This window comes from Canis aureus, chromosome 20, assembly GCF_053574225.1.
Source record: "Canis aureus isolate CA01 chromosome 20, VMU_Caureus_v.1.0, whole genome shotgun sequence".
Lineage (NCBI taxonomy): Eukaryota > Metazoa > Chordata > Mammalia > Carnivora > Canidae > Canis > Canis aureus.
The window spans coordinates 50,126,517-50,151,742 of NC_135630.1; the positions used below are offsets into that span (position 1 = coordinate 50,126,517).

A 25,226-nucleotide genomic window follows, 5' to 3' on the forward strand; every position below is an offset into this window, starting at 1 on the left:
TTAGCATGCTTTCAGTTGAAGTCTTAAGCCATAGCTATTTGTAATAAAGTAAATCTTTTCTATCTATGATACATTCATAATATATACACATAATAATATAAAAAAAATGATGTTTACTCTCTTTAAGCAGGTACTACCCTAGTCCAACCAACCGTTAACTATCTGGAGCTATTGAAATAGGCTCTTCATTGATCTCTCCATTCCCATTTTACCTCCACAACACACACACACCATACTTCACAATAAAAAAGCATTCTATATTGTAATCTGGGCAACTGATGGGCTTAAAATTTTCCAATGTGGCTTCCAAGGTTCTGAACAACACAGCCCCAGCCTCTCTCTTCATATTCATTTTGAGCCACTCTTCTCCTTGGTTATTGTACTCCAGCCACACTGTTCCTTTCCCAGTTTCTCAAACATGCCCCACTCTCTTCCTCCTCAAGTATCAGACTTGGTCCCTCTCTGCAATGCTCCTTGCACTCCCTGTCGACATTACCACTTTCCATAATGTTCCCATCTCATCCTTTAAGTAACATTTTACATGTCATCTCCTCAGTGAGACTTTCACTGACCAGCTCACTTAACTAACGTCCTCTCTGTCAGTTTTGACAATAACACATTGTTTATAATCACATACTACTTATCATAATTTGTATTTATGAGTATATCTATGTATGAAAGTACTTCTTGGTTGCACTGGAGTAAAAAATATATAGCACTTTAATAACTTGTTTTTATAAGAAATATCAATTAAGCTCAGCTTTTAAATAACTTAAAAAAAGATTTAAAAATACATTATTTTATAGTAGAGTGGGACTAGCGAATCCAAAAATAAAATGTAATACACATAAAACATAAAATCTCTATATTTCAAAAGCACCTATCCCATAGAGTTCATTCAGATCCAGTTGCTACATCCTAATTTAAAAGACTGAAAAAAAAAAAAGTCTGGTGGCTACTCTATTTTTACTTTTAAAAAAAAATTTCCCAATATATTGATTATTTTTAAAGAATTTTAAATAATTTGAGCCTTATAGAAAAGTCATAAAAATAATACAAAGGACTCCCATAAACTTTTTACCCTGAATCCCCATTATTATGATTTTACCATAATCATTTTATCACCAAATACACAAAAAAAACATATAAAATATAATGTGTCTAAAAATATGGAATATAAAATGCTTCACAAGTGTTATCCTTATGTAAGAGTCAGGGTAATCTTTGTATTGTTCCATATTTAGTATATGTACAGCTAAAGTATACACTTATGTTTTTAATTTTGCCCAAATCTAGCTTCCATTATATTTTCCAAATATCACGTCTACATGAATTTACCAAAAGAGGCATTGTGCATATAATAAATATCAATGTTTCTTCCTTTCTTCTTTCTGGTAGCAGTATTAAAATGCTTATCAAACATAAAAGATAGACTTTAAGTGGAACAGACACAGCTGTATATGACCAATATTGTCACAGAGGGGTTAATTCAGCTCCTCCACCTTTTAAAATCTTTTTTGTTGGGGCCTTTTATTATTTACATGATGCCTCATATTATTGAACTAAAAGTAATAATACATATGTTAAAGTACAATCTCTGTATAAGCATTAACTCACTTGATTCTTATAATAATCTTTGATCGAAACATAAACTTTTTTTAAAAAGATTTTCAGTAATTAAAACATATCTTCCATTCAGTCCATAAGGAGCTATGCTGGGATTCAAATCTAAATCTGTTGGATTCTAGAGCATATTTTTATAGCTATGATGTAACTACTTACAACTACTGGGTTTTAGATGATTCTTAACAAAGAATGGAAATAAAAACTGAGATATAACTATTAATATGAAGTATAATGGTTTGAAGACAACAAGCTTCTTAAAGAGAAGTGATGGAAAAAATGGTGTGTCATAGGAAGTCTAAAGCAGAAATCGAAAATGAAAAATGACAAAGAACATTACAGTATATTTTATCTACAGAGTCAAGTGAGATGGTATACTTTCATTTGGGTGGGCTAGTCTCTGTGTCAACAATTGCCACTAAAAATAAATGTCTGATTCAGCATCCTATTTTACCAGAAGTTGTCTGACAGCTTGTATCTATTGTAAATGATGTGCATTAAAACAAGATTGCTCTCCATCTGCTAGAAAGTGAAGCAGTGGTTTCTATTATAACTATGTTTAGAAAGAAAATGAGTCAGTTACCTAGAGTAGTGAAGTGTATTCTGTAAGACAGTGAACTATTAAACAATCATACTCTATCACTATTGAAATTTAAAATCCGGAACTACCAAATTATAGACAGAATTTTGCAGTTCAGGCTGTCAAAAGAGAAAAGGACACTAGAGAAAATAATTACGATAAGTAACTGCAATAATAACAGTAATAGTGTTACAAAAATAGTGACTTTTATCCATATACTCATCATTTAAAAGGATTGTTTCTTTTTTTCTTTTTTTAAAGATTTTTTATTTATTTATTCACGAGAGACACATAGAGAGAGACAGAGACATAAGCAGAGGGAGAAGCAGGCTCACTGTGGGGAGCCTGAGGTGGGACTCGATCCCAGGACCCTGGGATCACACCCTGAGCCAAAAGCAGACATTCAACCACTGAGCCACCTTGGTGCCCCTAAAAGGATCATTTCTGTTCAGAAATGTATGACTAATCAGGAATACGACAGCAAGATTTTCTGATTTTAAATCGTGACTTCATTGATTAGTGAATGTGTGACATTTAGCAAGTGTTCTCTTTCCCAACCTCAGTCTCCTGATCTGTATAATGGGTATGATAAATACAGACTTTTGTGAAGACTAAACCAATGATATAAGCAAATGGCTTATAAAAGATCACGACAGAGTAAATGCATGACAGATAGAGAAAATTAGTAATCATAACAGACATAGTGCCCAATGGCATTTTGTCATAAATACTCTTAGGTAGCAACAAAGTTGGTTATAAAAGATGGAGCCTATATAGGTATGGGGGGAAAAACTCTTCTGATTAGTAATTAACCTTGTCATTTTTTGTGTTTCCCCCTCATTTCAAATCACTGGAGGTTTTCCAAAACTACACCAATGGCTAATATTGCACAGTTTTCTGGGGTAGCCATCAATAATTGAGGTCAGTGTTTGAGGAGAACTGCATTATCATTAATCCTGGATTGCATGGTACACCAGCATGCAGGAACAGACATTTTTAAGAAGACTGGCAACAGAATTATAGCTGTTACTTAGCAAAGAAGAAAACCTGTCCTTTCTAAGGGCAAAAGTTTGAAATTTCATCACTTAATATATCAAAATTGATAACAGGAAGCAACAAGTCTAACATCAACCAGGTTCAAATGTGCAAGTGAAAACAGGATTTGGACACAGATTGGCAAAGAAAAAGATACCACTGCCTCCCATCCCCTAATATAATAAAAATCTAAACAGAAAAAAAGTGTTGCTATCCAGGTTATTAACTTAATATTCATGATGGAGTTTGGTTACCAATTATACAAACTCTTAATTATAGGGTACCTATATACCACTTATGAATATGTCTATATACTCCTATTCCTGTCAAAGAGTAGATAGCAAAATGTATTCCATGGTGTGGATTTAGATCTCTTTTTTTTTTTTTTTTCTAAAATTGTGCTATCTTTAAAAAAAATCTGTTTTCTTATGAAAAAGTATGAGGAGCAAGCAAACCTTGCAATTCTGAAATGGTAGATAGGATAATTAGGCTCACATAAGTCATTTCTGAACAAAAAAAATATGTTTTGGGGGGCATTCAGGCCACCAACCTTAGAATATGGTTAGAATATGGTTAGAATATGACACCAGAAGAAGCATTTCTCACGCATGGGTGTGTCAGCTAGACCTTAGTTACGACCGAAATGTGACTCTCTCATTACTCTGCTTTCTCTCATAACCCCTCCTCCTGTGATTTCTCCCTTACGGTTCTCCTTGCCAGCCAGTCTTGCACTGAGTTTTAACTGTGCAGAGAAAGCATAGTTACGGGTCCATTGGCCCTCTCAATTTCTAAAGCTATTTCCTTCACAAACTGTGACTTGAATGGTTTGAAAAGTTCAGGGGAAGTAGTTTCCACACCACAAGAAATGTTAGTATTTACCCATTTCTTTTTTTTCTCAGCCCATACAAGCTCTTTCATTTCCAAAATTGAGAGTAAATATTCCCTTCAAATGCCAGCATATTAACAAAGGCTGACTATGCATGGGAAAATTGAGCTCATCATTATAATCACTCGAAAAGATGCAGGGCGAGATTTCTTTCTTCTGTCCCCATAAGTTACACATTCAGGGAAACCACTCAACCGCTCCTCAGTTGTACTCCTGTGGCTTCCTAAGAGTTAATGATGCTTTCCAAAGGTGCTGCTTTCCCACTGAGGGAGTAACTGAGCAAGTAGACTTGGGCTCATTCAGAATTCATAGCTTCGTCGTGTACAGAGAACACAGAATTAAGGCATCTTTGGAATGTGGCTACCTGGGTGAGAATATGGTAGTCCTGGATGTCAACACTAGCGAAAAAAAGACACAATTCTTCTGAAACAAGTCACCTGTTTCCTGACTGATTCACGATTACAGTCATATGATCACTTACAAATAGTTTATTTTTTCTTCCTTTTTCAAAAATTGAACAGTGTCTGTTTTTAGAACCTTAGGTTCATAGACGATTGAGCGGATACACAATTCCCATACATCCCCTTTCTTCCTCACTCTTGGCTTCTTCTATTTTGTATTAGTGTGTCACACTTGTTACAATTAATGAAACAATACTATCTCATTGTTATCAACTGAAGTCCATAGTTTACTTAGGGTTCATGTATTTGTTCTATACAGTTAGTTGTATGGGTTTTGGCAAATGCATAATGAATGACATGTATCCACCATTGCAGTACTACATGGAGCAGTTTCATTGCCCTAAAACTTATTTTTATTCTATCCATCCATCCTCTCCTCTTCCCCTGCCCCAGCCTCTGGAAACCACTGATCTTTCTGTTTTCTCTGTAGTTTTTTTCCTTTTTCAGAATGTCATATGGTTACTTCCTTCAATTTTTCCGAACAAATCCAGTGTGTCATTTCTATTCATCTTCCTAGAACGGACACATATGCAAACTTACAGGTGTCCCATGTTAAGGTACAAAATCACCATACTGCACATTCCCGAGTGTCATTTTCCTCAGGACTGAGTACCCAATCTTGTGCATGAATGGTAGCTCAGCATAAACCCCCAATTTCCTCATCTTACCCCCCCTTCCTCCCAGATTAAAGCTGATTCATTATGGGTGTAGTGTAGTGGATAAGAATGCTAGTCGCTTGAGTTTGAGCCCTGACTACAACATGTACTGGCTCGTTGACTATGGACAAGTAGTTTACCTCTCCAAGCCTCATCTGTAAACGAAGATAAAGGTATTCATTACCTCACAAGATACCATGAAGATTAAATAGATCAATTTATAGGGAGTGCTTAGAACAATGACTGGCCAAAGTAAATAGTCAGTAATGGTGTTGATATTAATCTCTCTCTCTCTTTTTAAGCATTTTATTTATTTATTTATTCATGGGAGACACAGAGAGTGAGAAGGGAGAGACACAAGCAGAGGGAGAAGCAGGTTTCATGCAGGGAGCCCGATGTGGGACTCGATCCCAGGACCCTCAGATCATGCCCTGGGCTGAAGGCATATGCTCAACTGCTGAACCACCCAGGTGTCCTGATATTAATCTCTTTCTTTCTCTGTGTCAAAAAAAGAGGGCCTAGCAGAACTGCCTATTCATATTCTGATGTAATACAAAACACAAAGAAAGTAAGATGGATAATGCAGAAGTAGTTAATTGATTACTTCTCTATATGTAACAAATAGTTGAGTCTTCAGGTAAATGATGATAGAGTGACTCGAGGTTCTGGGGTAGTTGAGATCATCTATGAGAACATGCTCAATAAAATCATCTCCATCATAGAGAATAGCTCAGATGAGCTCACTATAGGAATTTCATGTGATATATTTGGCATCAATTCAAACAGAACAAAGGGGCAGTGCTGGATGCTCCATAAAGTATTGCATTATAATTTATCTCAGCATATAATGCTTCTGCATTATGAACACTAAGAATATTATTATGAAAAATAAATAATATAAAGATCTTTCCAATTCAAATCTTTTAAAACTACCTCCTAGAAAATGTCGTAGCTCAGAAATAAGTTTTGAAAAATATTATTTATTACAAGTATTTAAGATTAGAGACTGATCTTCTAAATTTACTTATAATATTATTGGCTAAAATAAATATTCTTATTTCGTTTGAGAAAAATGGTATTTTAGCTTTGATTGCAATTAATCATACATTAGCTGTTGATCCTATAGATTATGAAACAATTTTTGAGCTATTCACTATTATTCATCTTAATACAATTACTTTTAATAAAATATACTTAAAATTATTTTTATATCATGCAATATTGTCTGATGAGTAAAATCCAATGTGGGATAACTCTACAAAAAAATTTAAAAATTAAAACCAGACACAGCTTAAAAAAAAATCTTTATTAAGCAACCTCAAATGTATGTATTATTATTCTACTTATCTTATCCAAGTACTTGTCTTTGAATAATTGAAACAGATACAGCTCCAAAGAGTAAGAAGAGCATTAAAGCAAGGTAGAATTTGCAGCAGCTAGTTCTATTTCTCACTAAAAATTTCCCTATCTTCAATCATCTAAACCTACGTATGTCTTATTCATCAGGGAATCACTATAGATCCTTAAAGTATCTCTTTCTATGGAATAAACTAGGATTTTCTCTGTAAATTTAGCGTGCTTCAGCATAAAAACAAACAAACAAAAAAACATGTTTGGGAGCCACAGTGTGAATAATTGCCGTGTTAAATCATCATAGGTGTCATCGATGCAGTTTTCACTGTCTTTGAATAAATGACAAAATGTCTTTCTTTTTCCTGCTGCATGGGAGTAAGTAAGCAATTTCCCTCAGTTGCTACACAGCAACCTTATGACCATGGGGTGGGGGGAAAGATGTAGCGGTGGATGGCAGAGCAGAGCTATGGAAGGGATATGGCTCTCTAATGATGCCATTGAGGTATCAATTCAACCAAGCCTGGATCCAACCAATCTTGCTCTTCTCTGGATTTCCTCTAAGTGAGAAAATAAATTCACTTATCATTTAAGGAGACAGAATTAGGATTTTTGTTACTGTCTAAAGTGTTATCAAACATACTGATCATTATTATGCTATATTTATACTGTTTCAGCTACCTTCTCTCTCTCTTTTACCTCTGGCATTACCTCCACCAATAATCCATTTTGTCTTCTACTCTCAGATTGAATTTCACATTATATCTATTCAAAGTATGCTCTAAAACAAACAAGGAAAAAAATTAAAACTAGCTCTCGTGTATATTAAAGAAAATCCAAGATAGCCAGTCTGGAAAATAAAGCTTTCTGTGGCCTGGTAGTAGCAGTGAGATCTTAAGAAGCACAAATAGAAGAATAATCATCATTCAATCATCTGGAAAGAGTCACAGCTCGAGTGGGGAGAGTTCATGGTGTTTCTGGGCTTTCCAGAAAGAGGGTGTTTAGGTTCTAGGAATTTGGCACAAGTATTTAGAGAAATTGCCCCCATATGAAGATGCTTATCATTTCATTTGCTGGCCAGGGTATAATATACTTTTTCTCTGATTATGTGTTTGCCAATCAAACTTTTAGAAGATCAAATGGATTTGTGAATGTCTCAAGAGGAGAATGAAAATGACTCTTTCAAGGTAAAATGATAAACCTGAATTCTGAATATTCAGGGGAATGTAAAAAACATTGGCAAAACAAGACCCCACTCAGTTTAAAATACCTTTTAGAAACAAAGGTATTTGCTCTACATTTAATTTGTTATTACCCAAAATGCAAAAAATAAAATAAAATCAGATAGTGGTTACAGTGGCAGATAGTCATCTGTTACCAGAAGCTCATAGCTCATGCTCCTCCCTTTCTAAAATGTGAAGTGGTTAACAACTTCCCAGTTAGAAACCATATATTTTTTAAATTGTATCTGTTTACTCATGAGAGACACAGAGAGAGAAGCAGAGACATAGGCAGAGGGTTTCAAAGCAGGTTTCTCACAGGGAGTCGGATGCAGGACTCAATCCCAGGACCTCTGGGATCACGACCTAAGCCAAAGACAGATACTCAACCACTGAGCCACCCAGGTGCCTCTAGAAACCACATATTTTAGCCCCCTTACCTTCAGATATGACCAACTGACTAGATGTCACTAACTATTAATGTAGCTGAAATAATAAAAGTAGCTACTAAGCTGGAATTGGAAAAGAAAGAAAGAAAAGAAAAAGAAAGGAAGGAAGGAAGGAAGGAAGGAAGGAAGGAAGGAAGAAAGAAAGAAAGAAAAAGAAAGAAAGAAAGAAAGAAAGAAAGAAAGAAAGAAAGAAAGAAAGAAAGAAAGAAAAATAAAGAAAAGAAAGAAAGAAAGAAAGAAAGAAAGAAAGAAAGAAAGAGAAAGAAAGAAAGAAAGAAAGAAAGAAAGAAAGAAAGAAAGAAAGAAAGAAAGAAGGAAAAGGCAGATGTGCTGTGCCTTTTCTCTCTCTCTCTCTCTGGTCAAAAAATCAGAGGATTCTCAGGCCCTAAAGGACATAGGAACCTCAAGATGAAAGGAGCCTCCATCTTTGATTCATCGCATGAAGAAAAGTTGGCTGATAGCTAAGAACACATTCATTGGATTCTACCTTGAGCAATAACACAGAAAGCAAATAAATGAAATTCCTATTGTGCTATCCACTGAAATTTACGGCAGTGAATGTTATCACGACAAATTCAAAACTTGGTAGCACAAGTACAGAACACCTTAACAAAAATTTAACATATGTAACATGGGTTTCATTGTTAATGCAGCAGCATCAAGGTAATTATTGCTCAGGATTGAAAATATTCAAGGTTAAAAATACTTAATAAAAAATGTCATTTGCAGTGTCTTGATATATATATATATATATATATATATATATGACGAAAAATAATATATATATATAGGAAGAAAAAAAAACACAAATGCTCTATGAGCCTGTGGATTGAAAGGAAGAAGTTTAAAAGTATAATAGTATTAGTATTAGTTTCTAATGCTTATTTTAGCAAGATACTACCGAAGAAGAAAAGTATAAATTAGAAGTATCTGATTGAGAGCAAAAACCGAAAGGGAATAGATCAAGTACAGAACTGAGGCCTCCCAGGTTTGGAAAGCAAGTTGTTTCTAGGACCCGAATAGTAAAAAAAAAAAAAAAAACAACACTGAAAATGTCTTTGAGCAAAAAAGCCAATTAAGACCCCCCAATTAAACAGAAGAATTTCACCTTCAGACAAAAAGTGTTTGTTTCCCACTGAAGCATTGTTTTCAGGCCTCGCAGCAACCACCATTAGATTGATAGAGAAAACCAAGAGTATGAGGTACAAAGAAATTATTTGGGCTTGATAATTATCTCTAGAATATAATTTAGTGAGGATAATGATATATAGAAGTAATGGGAAGCAAAGAAATCAAAATTCTACCAATTTTCAAGGGAATTTATCACCATACAAGTTATGAGCCTAGCTTACTAAATTCTTTGTCTCTTCAAACCTTAAAACAAATTGAAAAGAACAAGAAACGGTCTGTGAATTATAGAGTCCACAGGGAGAGACTATATTCCCCATGGCCAATTTCAGATGTATTGATCACAATGGACTAGAAAGATCCTCCCAGAGGAAGCATAGGTAACGAACAATGGTCTAGGAGAACTGTTACAGGGAAAGAAATAGCATCTAGACAAGAGACTTCCAAACCTCCAGGGCAGGAGGGCCTTCCTTTACTTCCTGGCAGGCTTTCATTATTGCTCTACGCCAATGATTACTGTGTGCCTCCAATCTTCTTTTCTAGCTGATAATTTTTTGTTTGTCATTCTATCACTGGCCCATCGATTTATAAAGGGTATGGAAGGGACAGTGTGTAAAGACACCTTGTCTTTTGGTTCATAGTTTGCTGTATACAAGGAAGCACAATAGATCATAATGGAAAGGATTACATATCACCTAGAAAGCTTCCACTCCAACCTAAATGTAGTGTATTCTATGTATGGGATTAGATGTGTAAGGATGCATATGGATATTTGGTAGCCAGAAGAGAAGACTGTGACCGAATTGGCAATGTATTTATTAAAAATGGAATGCTCCCACTTCCATAGTGGAAGCATGGTGGTGCCGTGAACAAGAAACTGCCTGACCAGGTGCTACAGTTAATAGCTATAGTCATCATGATGTACATGTGTATTTATTTATAACTAGAAGTTTGTATTTTTTTTTTTTACCACTTTCCTCCAATCCTCCCTTTCTCCAACTTCGGCTACTGGTAATCACACATCTGATCTATTTTTCTCTGAGTCTGTTTTTATCACTTTTTGTTTAGATGTCACAAATAAGTGAGTTCATACAATATCTGTCTTTCCTGTCTGACATCTCACTTAGCATAATGTCTTCAAGGTCCATCTATGTTGTCACAAATAGGAGGATTTCCTTTTTTTTTTCTCTTTAATGGTTAATAATATTCCACTGCATGTGTGCATGTACACACATGTATGTGTATATCACAAATTCTTTGGATAAAAATGCAATGATACATCGACAGACACTTAGGTTTTTTTCATGTCTTGGCTATTATAAATAACGCTACTGTGAACATGGGGGTGCAGATATCTTTTTGAGTTAGTGTTTTCATTGCCTTTGGATATATTCCCAGAAGTGGAATTACTATATCATATGGTAGTTCTATTTTTATTTTTGAATATCCTTCATACTGTCTTCCATAATGGCTGTATCAATTTACAACCCCACCAGCAGTATACAAGGGTTCCCTTTCCTCCATATCTGTGTGAGCTTTGCTATTTCCTATCTTTTTGATGAGGAACATTCTAACAGACATAAAGTCATAACCTATTGTGCTATCAATTTGCATTTCCCTATTAACTAGTGATGTTGAGCACCTTGTCATGTACCTTTTGGTCTTCATTTATCTTCTTTGGAGAAATGTCTATTCATGTCTTTTGCTCATTGTTTAATGGGGTTGATTTTTTTCTCTTTCTTTCTTTCTTCTTTCCTTCTTTCTTTCTTTCTTTCTTTCTTTCTTTCTTTCTTTCTTTCCTTTCTTTTTTTTTTTTTTGCTATTGAGTTGTGTTAGTTCTTTATATATTTTTGATATTAACCCCTTATCAGATACAAAGTTTGCAAATGCTTTTTTTTTTTTCCATCTGATATGTTGTCCTTTCACTTTGTTGATGGTTTCTTTTGCTATGCAGAAGCTTTTTAATTTGGTATAGTCCTACTGGTTCATTTATCTGTTTATCTATTTAGTTAGTTAGTTGGGCTTTAGATGTCATATGCAAAAATTAATTACCAGTATACATGTCAAAGAGATTTATTGCTATGTTTTCTTCTAGGAGTTTCATGGTATCATGTCTTACACTTAAGACTTTTATCCATTTTGAGTAAATTCTTGTGAGTGGTATAAGATATGAGTCCAATTTCCTTCTTTTACATGTGAATATCCAATTATCCCAGGACAGTATATTGAAGAAACTCGATTCTTTCCACTGAGTATTCTTGGCTCTGTTGTCAAATATTAGTTAACCTTATGTGCTTGGGTTAACTTCTGGGTTCTCAATTCTCTCCCATCAGTCTATTTGTTTTAATGCCAGCACCACACTATTTCGATGACTATAGATTTGTAGCATATCTGGCAATCAGGAAGTATGACACTTCCTGACTAAACACAATTTTTACAAGTACTTACAAAGACAATGATATCAGTAAAACCGAAAGAAGACCAGATACCCTCAACGTTTGACTTTTTTCTTTGTATGATTAAAAAGGAATCTTGAGTAAACACTACTTGACACTGTAAAACATCCACCTTGACTCTACAGCCAAGCCAGTTTCTCCCTAGTCAAACCACTAAGAATCCGGCTCGAGGGAAAATATCAATTTTAGATCAATATCCAGCAAGTCTTAGCAGTCAAGCAGAACAAAATATAACAGCATAAAAACTGTTTTTTTTTCCTTCTTATTCTCTTTTTTTTAGTTGGATATGAATATATAACCTACACTAAAATTTTGAATTTATGTTATACATGAACCAGTGATAACATATAGGGGAAATGGTGTCAAGTACTTATTTGTTTTTAATCTTTTGTCCTTTCCCTTGTGGTGGTGTTTATAAACTAAGACTTTCTATTTTTTGAAAATAACATTTGTGCTTGACCCATTTTACCTCATAAACTTCAAAAAAATCACTGCTTAGTATTTTATTTGTTATTTAGAATGTATTTTTTGTAAACTATAATAACTCTATCATCTGGTTGTAATATTTGATATTTGGTGAATAACTGTTAAACTCTATCTCCATGAAAGAATATATCACATCATTATATTTGATGCCCTCATTACACCTAAGTGATATAGGAAATTCATCCATATATTTTCAAAAGCAGTACCACGAGCCCATATGTATCTTTTGTTTTCATAGAACTCTATGTAAGAAACAATTAGAAATAATTTTAAACTACTTGGAAATATAAAATTATTCTTTTGTAATAATGGTGCAGATTCTTCCAGTATGCAAACTACTCTCTGGCAGAGAGTACAAGAGGTTTTTGGCCACTTGAGAATCATTTTAAAAGTGAAACAATAATTTACTTAATGTTACCCCAGTGGCTTAGAATATTCACATAGATTCCAAAAGTGTTGGAGAATCTGATAGAATAAGAGCTATCATCAGTTTCTTAAAGTATATTTTTAAAGATAAAAACAGGTATACTAGGACTGTTATCCAGAGAACTCCCACCCCAGATTTTTTTTTAAAGATTTTATTTAAAAAAATTTTAAAAAATAAAGATTTTATTTATTTAGTCATGAGAGACACAGAGAGAGGGAGAGAGAGAGAGAGGCGGAGACACAGTCAGAGGCAAAAACAGGCTCCCTCTGGCGAGGCTCTCAGTTGAGGGCCTGATGTGGGAGTCGATCCCTGGAACCCCGGGATCATGCCCTGAGCCAAAGGCAGATGCTCAAGAGCTGCCACCCAGGTATCTCCCCACCCCAGCTTCTTCTTTGTATTGTAAAATGTTACTGGGAAAAAAAATGCCATTTGTCTTGAAAAGAGATAAGAAAAACATTCCTTGATATGAGTTTGAATGGCCTTGGCCAAAAGTAAATGGAATAATTCTCTTAGAAAAGGGAATAAAGAATTGGAACAAAGTATTTGTCCATATTCCAAACAAGTTTAGATAAGTTGAAAGAGACCCGCTAAGTGCCTGGAAAGAACAAGAAGTCAAAAAATTGTACATAAGAAAGAAATATCATACAACAGTGATTGTAGTAGATGATGTTGGTTCTTAATCCATTTTTGTTTTTCCATGTTAGGCTGGTCCCAATTTCACTCCCATGTCCTTCTGTCTTTCACATGCCAATGGTAAAAACAATGTATTTTGCTGTCCCATTCAGGTAGGTATCTACCCTATTTCTGACCAAACAGACATGAAAATATGTCTGCTTAGGAGCTCTTCCACACTCAAGGAAAATACAGTGCTCTCCCCCTCCCAACCCCCATCCCGCTTTTTTTTTTTTTCTCTCTTTATTTTGAACTGAATACATTGTTCCTACACAGGATCCCTATAACTTCAGTAGTCCTTTATGACAACAAGAGAATTAGCCTGAAAAGCACACATTAAAGATAACATCACAAACATCACAGGTAAATGGACACACATCCTTAATGATATTGTTGAGCCACTCAAACAACCAATACAGGGACTGTCTTATATCTAGATTTTAAGTGAAATAATAAATTCCTTTCATAACTTAATATATAGTAGTTGTTCTTTTTTTTTTTTCTATTACTTTATCTATTTAGGAGGACCTCATTAATCAGTGTGAGAATTCAGAGAAGAAATCTCCTTTATAGGGAGTGGTTGGAGAGTTAGGAAGATACTAAATATATTTATCAGAAATAGCACCGTGACTCAGTAATTTAGAGATAAGCTTAATAAACTCTGAAAAATTACAGAGTAAAAAAGAACAGCAGAGAGTAAATAGAGATGTAGAATGTTTTGCATTATTTTATTTTGAGTTACTGTATTATTATGAATGATGTGAACTAAGGACACAGTGAGAGTTGATTTAATTTGGGGTGAGTTTCCAGTAAAGGCTGTAATAAACATAAATCACTCCAAATTACTCTTTCATAATCCCAGGATAATCACAATATAATTTGTATCTGAACGAGAGAGTGATTAAAGGTAATGTCATATATGAACCACCACCTGAAGAGAGGCCTGGAGAGGAATTTGGAGCATTTGACTCTAGACAAAATTAATTAATGAAAATAATTTGGTCATATATAAGACAGCTAATATGGGTCTATACCTTTGAGTGAGCCTTTGAACAAATAGCTTCACTCAGAATAGTGCAGACCATGAAACACAAACTTAAATATCCATGTCGTCTTGCCTAATCACATCAGCAACTCCTGAAAGGAACTTTGGATTGAAAAGTAGCAGTGATAACTCTCCTGAAGCACTTAGTAAACTGGCCAATTTAGGTAGGTGCCTATTGATTAGATAATTCTCTATGAATCTAAATGTCACCTAGGAATGTTCGAGTCACTGAGAGAAGGTAGTAGTAATGTAAATAGGCAATAAGCATATAGATATTTAGATTGATTATGGACAGATAAAAATGAAAATAGAGCTAACATTATAGTGATATAATTGAATTGTAGCTTGAATTTGTAGCTACACATAACAAAACACATTGGTAGGACTTGGGGAATAATAAATACAAATTTATAGACTAGGGATATAGTCACTACGCTCCATTAATTACCCCCGAGTATAAGAAGTGAGCAAATAGCTCCGTCGGTCCCTTTCATATAGGTGAATTTGGAGATCCACTCATCTGAATACTGTTCCTATGTGCAGGGTGAAGATTGTTTTAAAGATACACTAATAACCCAAAATATACTTTCAGGAGTTAGGTTTATTCATCTATTCTATCTATCTATCTATCTATCTATCTATCTATCTATCTATCTATCATCTATTTATCTATTTTTTAAAGAAACTTTAAGTTCAAGATCTCCAAAAAGAAAATTAGGTCAAGTTAACACTTAAACTTAGTAAGATGATGATTGAAATTAATGAAATGTGTCCATTCTCTCAGTTTTCTTCTAATAAAGAGAAGTGTGACAAAAGATTTTGAAGGAGACTAATTTTACATCATTTTCAAGAAACATTTTTTGTGGGTATGTGTAGAGGATAGTTCTTCCTCAAAAAGGTAGGACTCACAATTTTCAACTTATCAAAATATGAATATGAATGTTTTAGGATTAGGGGCCTCATGAACTATAGATGACTATACAATCCTTCAATATTTATACTTCCATGAGGAGAACAAGAACACATAGTAGCATGTCTTTAGATATTTCCTAATGGTCAAACCTATAGCAACTTCAGAACTATCTGAGTCATCAAACTAATAGATAGTGCTTCATCATGGGGCTGTAATCTTTAGAGTTAATTCACCTATAGTGCAGACTAAGGAGATTAACATACAAATATCAGCAGCAATTCTACTTATGTCCTCTTACAGGTGAATAGTGAATACACGCTCTAACTTGGAACCTAGGCTGGCTCCAGGAGCCACTTAATAGAATTGAAAAACCTGATGTCTACCCCAAGAATCACCTTGTTAACAAAAACCCTTTTCATGGGCATCGGCAAGCCTACCTCATTTCTGGCTTCCCACAGTCACAGAGCATTTAAGATTAGAATTTAATAAATCCATCCTATTCCGTAATAGCTGTTTACTTTAGTTCTATCTCTAATTTCTTATCTATGATTAGTCTTGCTGGAAGTCGGGGTCCAGGTAGGTGATGGGAAAAAGCTTATTAACTATTTGAATACTGTCAATCACTCCTGTGTACAGGACTTGAGCTTCACTCCTTTGGTTCCTTGCAGTTGGCCTGCTCTTACAGAGAAAAAAGACGATGACACCCATTACCTTCGTTCCACACATGGGGTCATGGATTCACAAATAAATCCTACAAAAACTCTGCCATTCACACTCAACAAGTAAAAAATCCATCCTATATAGAAAAATGATATACATTACACCTAGAAAATATGAAATTCCTGCTCTTTCTCATGACTGGGGAGATTTCTTTTCCTCAGGTTAGCCATCTCACACAACTCTACTGAGTTTGGGTTTTGTACCTGGTACCGCACATCACCAAAATACATTTTTTTTTCCCAAATGGACAAACCAACTTCATTATTATCACTAAAAGTAAGTTAAAATAGCCAACTAAAATATATATTTTTTTTCAATGCAGCTTTTGAAGAGGTAAGGCAACTAACCCTCCATTTCTACTGCTATTAAGGTCAAACTCTACAACTTTAAATATATTCCAATGTTTTCTGAAGTTACATGAGAATGAGCCAAAGATATACCAGTCACCATACAATTAGGAAAAGGTAGGAGAAGTCTCACTGGTGGCACATGTCCCCTTTAGTGGGTGGTGCAGAGTTATTCTAGCCTTAACGTTCAAAATACTCTGGCACAGGCCCAAAAGTAGAAGTTGAAGGAAAGAAAAACCTACTGTTCCTATTCTAGATAGTGTAATATTAATCCTAAAAAAACTTCTGGTAATAAGAGAAAAGTGGGATATTTGAAAGTGTGCTATTAGAAACTGGCTTATATTTATAAAAGAACAGAAGAGCGCTGCTTTCTCAGATTTCTCCAATTCACGATTGAAGAACTGCGTTAGAGATATAGAGCAAACCCAAATAAAAAATTCCAAAGAACCTATTGTGATAAATGATACAAGACAAAATTACATTTAAACAGTTACTAGGCCCAAAGGAATCCTGCAGAGAATAAGTACAAACAATATAGGGGTTTTCTACTCCTAATTCCTTTGACAAAAATGACAAAATATGGTTCTTTCATGTAATGACAGAGAGAAACAGGAATCTTGAGAATATAAAATGCGTTGCTATTCAGAAAAGGAGATGGTGTTCACATACATTTCAGATTGACAGTTTTATTTAGAAAGGGTCTCTGGATCTCTGTTTTTAAGAATGGGGAGGGATAAGATGATAGAATGAGGAGAGAAACACAATAGCTTCACCTCTTAACATTTTTGACAGGTAAGACTGTATAAAGGTTAATTTGAAATTCAGTTAGCACATCCAGGGAAAAACACACAAGCAAATATATTTCTAAACAGAATTCCAAAAGAATGCTGTTAGCAAATTTGTAAATTTCCAATTCTTTCTTACTACCCTTATCCAACAACCCAAACAAATCAGTTTAAATACAACTTCTTTTACTAATGTCTTTTGAAGCATCGCTGCAGTCAGATTGAGTCAAGTAACCATCTGCTGCAAATACAAATAGAGCTACATTCAAGAATTATATTACACAGCCTTCCTAGCAAAGTTCTTACGTGCAAGCTGTTCTTGTCAAAATCAAAACCATTGTGATGATGCATCTTAATATTCAATCAGACTTTAAGTAAAGAGTGACAAAAGTCCACATATGGATGACAGCTGTTTCTTCAGTAAATATTTTCCCATTTATTGAATGGAGGCTTATGGCAGTTCAGGATATGTTCCATCAGACATTTCAGCCTGAACTGCTTGGGGACGATTAAAATGGTAACAAGGATAAAATTTCAGTTTCCAAATCTTTGCTACAACTTACATCTGAAAGAACAGCAGCTCCTCTGATTAAAATTGTACACTATGTCAGTAATTTGAGAGTATCCTTGCCCAGTACTAACTGGTGAAAAGACTGAATTTATAAGACTCTACATATATTTTTGCCCCTCCCCCTCAATAATGCCATAGCATTTGTAAAATTGGAAGCATAATTCCCATATTGATTTTCTAATCATATAAACAAACTCGATGGGAATTTAAACATTTATATTTTGACAAACTGTGAAATATTTAAAAAGATTAATGAGCCTATTAACTAAAAGAAGGTCAGATAAGACATCTTTTTAACCAACAAAGAGGCTTGCAAAATTAGAAAGACAGGAAAAAAACAAAAGTGAAATCCAATCCTGATGAATTCAGTAACTCCATAATTACTTAGTATTTACATATCAGTAGTTGGAGAAAAAAAAAAAAAGCTGGTTTCAACTAATAAAGATGACCTCAATGTTTTAGTCATGTGCATGAACTTGTATTATGCCCCTTTTATAAATCCCAAATGTGCTGGATGTAAGTTTATTAATAGCACATCTTTCAAGTAGTATTTTTGAAGCTTGCTAACTACAAGGTCTACTGCTGAGGGAACTTAAAGTTTTCTCTCTTTAACCTAAAAGTATCCTGAGGCTCCTGTCTGGTGACCCCAAAGCAATTCGTAAGAGGATGACAGGTTGTTTGCATCTCAGGTTAAGCCAGCAATATTAATGTGTTGAGGAACTGGTACTCCCCAGCTTTTGTATGGCAAATTATAGGCCTTTTTTCCTCCTTGCAATGCAGTTGCTGAAATCGACATTTAAAAATCCCTTGAGCCTATAGTCAGTCTTAAATTTCAAAACTCCTGTCAGACTGTTGTATTGTTTTGAACTATTATATTTTTAAGTGAAAACTATTTCAGATCAAACACTATAAAAAAGAACTTCTTACCCTGCTATTGGATCTACTGCTATTGCCTTAGGATTGTGAAGCTCCAGGTCAATCAGGGTGACACATACAGACCCGTTGTAATTACAAACAAAGATCCGGTCACTGACATGGTCCACAAAATAGAGATTTCTGGTAAGCCAGTCAATCGCCATTTGTTGCACATCTGAAAAACACACATACACAAAATCATTACATTGCAGGTGCAAATTTAGTATCCTAAGCCAAAGAGTACAGAAGTCTGCCCAAACCATCACAGAAGACATATCAAAAGTAAAGGTAGTTTTATGATAAAATAAATCTGTCAATATAATTTCTTGCTATGCTAAAATAAGTGATTTAATTATGCTATAAGGTAATGACTACCTTTTGATACCTTCCTTCTTGTTATCTAAGCACTGAAGATGATCTAGACAAATGGACGAAGAATTTCTAAATCTTAAAATATAAGTATTTACAATAAAATTTTGTCTTAGTTCCCCCATTTATATGAAATAGTTCATTCATTTCAGTGGTTCAATGATATAGCTAAACTCTTGAGCAGTAAGAGGAATCAACTTTTTGTGAATCTAAAGGTAAGCCTTTATTTTCAGATCCTCTTTCATTAAAAACAAACAGGAGGAGTGGAAAAGGTGGAAAAAGAGATCTGTAAGATCTTTTTGTTTACAAAGAATATTCAAAATAAAAGGAGTGGCGATATGTTTTTCAATGGCATACATAGGCCTTATAAGACAGGCCTGCTCAAAGATTAATTCTCTAGAAGCGTGTTATTCAATAATACTTTCTGTGATGAAGGAAATATTCTACATCCACGTTGTCCAATAAAGTAGCCATTAGTCAAATGTGTCTAGCGAACACTTAAAATGTGGCTAGTGTGACTAAATTTGTATTGTATTTCTTTTTAATGACCTCAGAATTAAATTTAAAAGAAGTAGGTAGTGGCTAAAATGGATAGAGCAGCCCTGGGACACTGTATCTGTGTTTGACTTGAATATCTTCTTTTTGATCAGACCTCAATATTGAAATTTCATGCTAATTTGTAGATATTTATCTGGTAGAAAAGATAACCCCGAAAGTTATGGATGTACTGCCCTGTGAGACATTAACCATTTTCATACTTATTTACACATTTTATTTATACACTCTTTTTCTTTAAAATGTCTGTAAATATCCAATTCTACTTATGCTCTGTGATCAGCAATACTGCGCTGGTTCTCTCAATAATTCCATAAATAAATTTCTTGTTCATATTTATTCTTGAATTTTATGACAATCATGTTTTTATCTATTAGAAATTATACTTTGATACCTCCTTGTTCAAACTTACTATGGATCTATGATTCATTCACTAAGTGGTTTCCTCCTACAGTCTGAACCTAAACATTCTTCCTACGCTTTGCTTCAAGATACTTCCGTAGTAACATGCTGCTTCAGTGAATGATATCCTTTCAACAGAAAGACTAACATAGATGCATGTGTCATTATTATCACTATAATGGTATATTGTCAAAGAAAGATATAAAAAGTAGCAACTTTGTGGGAATTTCTATCATGCCTTACAAGGACAAGCAGAAAGTGGATATTGTAATTCATTGGGCACACATTATCAAGCTATCGATTACAGTTTCGTTCCTGAAATGCAGTCTTTATGGAAAGATAACCATTTAAATGTTCCAAAAACTACATGCAGCCTTTTTCAACCCCATTCAGCAACCAGAATTTTGAAAAAAGCTGAACTATATCTCTGTCTACAGAAACCTGCAAATGCATGCTTTATTTTTCATTCTTTTTACATTATTATATCAACTAGAGCACAGAACCCATTGTATCAAATGTCATTTTAAATACCTTGGGTTCAGAGAAAGTATGTGCCAGAGCCCATTCAGTGACCCATCCCTCATGCTAAGCATGCAGTTTGTGTAGTCTATGCAATTGTAGTTTAAGACAAGAGTTTTTTGACAGCATTCACACCTTTTTTCAATTCTGTATCATTACAGAAAGATTCCCTGCTATTGAAACAATAGGTATTGTTAACAACCATCCATGTCTGAAGCAACAAGTTCTCACTAAAGAACCTCATAATTGGCCAAAAACTTAGTAACTGTGGGAATTGGCTTTCTTTCTTTTTCTTATATTTGAAGTTTCTGTCTAGTTTTAATGTAATCTTTTATTAAGATTGGAGAATTGAGGAAATTAAACAAAAAAGTTCAAGTAAGTAAGCCAATAGATACATAGACAGTTAAGTAAATAAATTTGTCAATAAATTATTGACACATTTCAGGAAATAGGTGAATCTTCTAGACAATGTACTCAGTATTTCATTTTAATTTTACTGAAATATAACCAAGATCTTAGGAAATTGTTAAAGATAATTATAATCATTTTATGACATTATGAAAAAAATTCCTAAATTTTTAGTTAGATCCTCATCACTTTACTAGTACCAGAACAAAAATTTAAATATATTCCTGTTATTTTGTTTCCCAGTTATTTTTTATTCATTTTTCAACCAGTCAATGGGATTTTTCCTTTAATTTTTATTATTATTTTGTTTGGAAATGGATTTTATTATGGTAACTCAGAATTTTCTAATTGATATAAGTAAAGGTAACTTATCCGCTCATACCTACAAAATATCAATATTGGTAACATTTTAAACAATAGTAAAAAACACTGAAAGTATTTTGAAATTTGAACATCACATAAGTAGCTATTAACTACGTTTTTAAAATACAATATTTGCTAGGTCTAACAACTTAAAGTTGTACCCAGTGAAAATAAAATGAAAAGTTCAAGGAAAAAGTTAAAAAAAAAAAAAGACAAATACTTACACTCTACAATTAGAGAAAAAACAATTTAAAACAGATTTTTCTTTTTTTTTTTTTTATAAATTTTTTATTTATTTATTTATGATAGTCACAGAGAGAGAAAGAGAGGCAGAGACACAGGCAGAGAGAAGCAGGCTCCATGCACCGGGAGCCCGACCTGGGAATCGATCCTAGGTCTCCAGGATCGCGCCCTAGGCCAAAGGCAGGCGCCAAACCGCTGCGCCACCCAGGGATCCCTACGACAGATTTTTCATCCTGACCCAAGGCAAGTAGTTAATTACCAGAGTTGGTGAATATGGAGCTTAAACATTTTTAATTCACTAAAATGTAATGTATATTAGTATGTATACTAATATGTAATAATAATAATGTATACTAATATGTATACTAATATGTAATATTGTGGACTGAATTGTTTTTCCCCAAAATTCATGTGTTGAAGTCCTAACTTACACATTGCCTTAGAATGTGACTGCATTTGGAGATAAAGTCTTAAAGAGATGATTAAATCAAGGCCGTTAAGATGTTCCCTATCTAACCTGATCTATATCCTTATAAAAAGAGAATATGATATACAATGAGAGATAGTGAGAATCCCCACACACAGAGGAAAGGCTATTTGCAAGCCTAAGAGAGGCCTCAGCAGAATCCAAACCAGTTGAAACCTTGATCTGGAACCTCCTATCTTCAGAATTGTGAGAAAATGGATTTCCATTGCTTAAGCCACCTATTCTGTGGTATTTTATGGCACTCTGGCAAAATAACATACTTATTTAAGTATTGTTTAACAGAGTTGTCTATGCCACAAAATTATTAAGAACAAAAGTCAAAATCTTAAGAAAAAAAATATAAAGGAATATCTACATGTCCTTTCAATGTTATACTGAACCATTGTCTAACAGGCACCTTAAATTAATTTTCCTGAGTAATATATTGCTGTTTAACTTACAGTTTAATACTTATCGATCCCAGTATCTATGAATTTAGATATTAATTTGTACATTGATAAACTGCAAAAATATTATGTCCAATAGAGATGCAAAGGATTTCCATCAGGTTGTAAAGATAACCCCAGTTTTATTGTACGATATGACATTAACTAGTCTTATATCTAATTTTAGAATCTTAAATTAGCATGTTTTTATTTCATTTTTTGTAAACACTTCAAGTTCTTCTATACTCCTTTGAAACAGATTTATGATCCTTCTGATTCTCTCATTAGTGAGCTAAGTGACTCCTTACCACATATTCACTATATATTTGTATGAATCAGGTTTTTAACTTTTTGATAGTTAGCATTAATAAAATTTACTTTTTGACTTCTATTCAATTTATTAGCAATATAATCTTCAACTACCCAGAGATGGAAAATGCCAATGTCCACAAGAATGAGAAAGATAATATAAATAATCAAAACTTGTTGGAAGGAACTATGGCAAAGCTAGGAGATAACCTGGAGTATACAACTACTTAAAAGGTAGGCTCAATTCCAGCTTTTTGTTGTGACATAGAAATGCCTCATTATTTCAAAGGAGCCCAAAATACAGTCTAGAAGTGTTGCCTACAAGACACTCACTTCAAATCTAAAGACACACACAGACTGAAGAGAGGGAAAAAGCCATTCCATGCAAATGGAAAGGAAGAAATCTGGGGTAAGGGGGGTAGAATGCTCATATCAAGCCAAATAGATTTAAAAAAAAGAAGTTTGCAACACAAAGAAGGACATTTCATAATGATACAGAGTAAATCCAACAAGAAGATATAACACTTGTAAATATTTATGCACCCAATACAGGAACAACTAATATATAAAATAAATATTAACAGATACAAACGGAGAAATTGATAGAAATAAGTAATACTCCACTTGCATCACTGGATTTACAGACAAAACTTAATAAGAAAACAATGTCCTTGAACAGCACATTATACCAGATAGACTCAACAGAATATTCTAACTAAACACAGCAGAGTACACATTCTTCTCAAGTGTTTATGGAATATTCTACAGAAAAGACCACATAGCGGGCTACAAAACAAGTTTCAATAAATTTAAAAAGACTGAAATCATATCAAGTATCTTTGTTGACCATAACAATATAAAATTAGAAATCAACTATAAGAAGAAAAAGAAGCAAATACAAACATGTGGAGACTTAACAGCATATTAATAAACAATCAACATGCCAATGAAGAAATTAAAAAAAAAATACCCGAGACAAATAAAAATGGAAACACAATTGTCCAAAATCTATGGCACACAGCAAAAGCAGATCTAGCAGGGAAATTCACAGAGATATAGGTCCACTTCAAGAAATAGAAAAATTTCAAAAAAAAAAAAAAAAGCCTTTTTAACATCTAAGGGAACTAGAAAAAGGACAAACAAAACCCAAAACCAGTAGAAGGAGGGAAGTAATAAAGGTTAGAGCAGAAATAAATACAATAGAAACCAAAAAGGAACCCCCTCAAAAAAAAAAAAAAAAAAAAAAAAACCTGAAACAAAACAAACAAAACTGATAGGACAGATCAATAAAAGCTGCTGGTTCTTTGAAAAGATCTATAAAATTGATAAAACTTTAGCCATATGACTCATCAAAAAGAATAAAACTCAATCAGAAATGAAAGAGAAATAATAACTGACATCATATAAATATGAAGTATTATAGGATAATATTATGAAAAAATATATGCCAACAAATTGGATAACCTAACAAATAAATTCATAGAAATAGATAACATCCCAAAACTGAATCAGTAAGAAACAGATAATTTGAGAGACCAATTATCAGCAATGAATTTAAATCAGTAATCAAAAAACTCCCAGGAAACAGAAGTTCAGGATCAGAAGGCTTTACAGGTATATTCTATCAAACTTAAAAAATAAAAAATAAAAAAAAAAGAGTCAATACCTATCCCTTTCAAACTATTCCAAAAAATAGAAGAGGAAGGACACTTCCAAAGTTGCATTCTTTGAGGCCAGCATTTCCTGATACCTAATCCAGATAAAGGTACCACTAAAAAAGTGAACTACAGGCCAATATCTCTGAGGATCACATGCAAATATCCTTAACAAAATATTGGCAAACCCAATTCAACCATACATAAAAAAATCATTCCATGCAATCAAGTGGATTTTATTCCTGGGATATGAGGGTAATTTGGTATTTGCAAATCAAAGTGACATACCACATTGACAAGAGAAAGGATAAAAACCAGATGATCATGTCAATAGATGTAGAAAAAGCACTTGACAAATTGCAACATCCATTCATGATAAACCTTCAACAAAGTAGGTTTAAAGAGAATATACTTCAACATAATAAAGACCTTACAAGAAAAACCTACAACTAATATCATAATTAATGAAGAAAAATTGAGAGTTTTTTCTCCTAAGATCAGGAACAAAACAAGGATATTCATTTTCACCCTTTTTTTTCAACTTATGTTGGACCACAGCAATCAGACAACAAAAATGTGTATATACACATACACATATTCAGTATTTGCAGATGAGAAGATACTATACATATATATGTATATTACTCTTTATATATTACATATGTATTACTATATATATATATATACACACACACACACACAGGTATATATATATACACACACACAGGTATATATATACACACACACACACACAGAGACACACACA

The 25,226-nt window shown here is 33.8% G+C and overlaps 1 protein-coding gene and 1 non-coding gene across 11 annotated transcripts in view; both read right to left on the bottom strand.

Moving 5' to 3' along the window:
* Positions 1 to 25,226, bottom strand: part of LRP1B (LDL receptor related protein 1B) — a 1,828,472-nt gene that overhangs the window by 898,111 nt on the left and 905,135 nt on the right. For all 10 annotated transcript variants that reach the window (XM_077861563.1, XM_077861564.1, XM_077861559.1 and 7 more), the window contains one exon: positions 18,738 to 18,900. In XM_077861563.1, coding sequence (XP_077717689.1) covers positions 18,738 to 18,900 — 163 coding nt within the window. The remainder of the gene's footprint in view (positions 1 to 18,737; positions 18,901 to 25,226) is intronic.
* On the bottom strand, positions 1,164 to 1,266 carry LOC144292004 (U6 spliceosomal RNA). Its single transcript, XR_013359551.1, has one exon. It is a non-coding gene; the product is annotated as a U6 spliceosomal RNA (small nuclear RNA).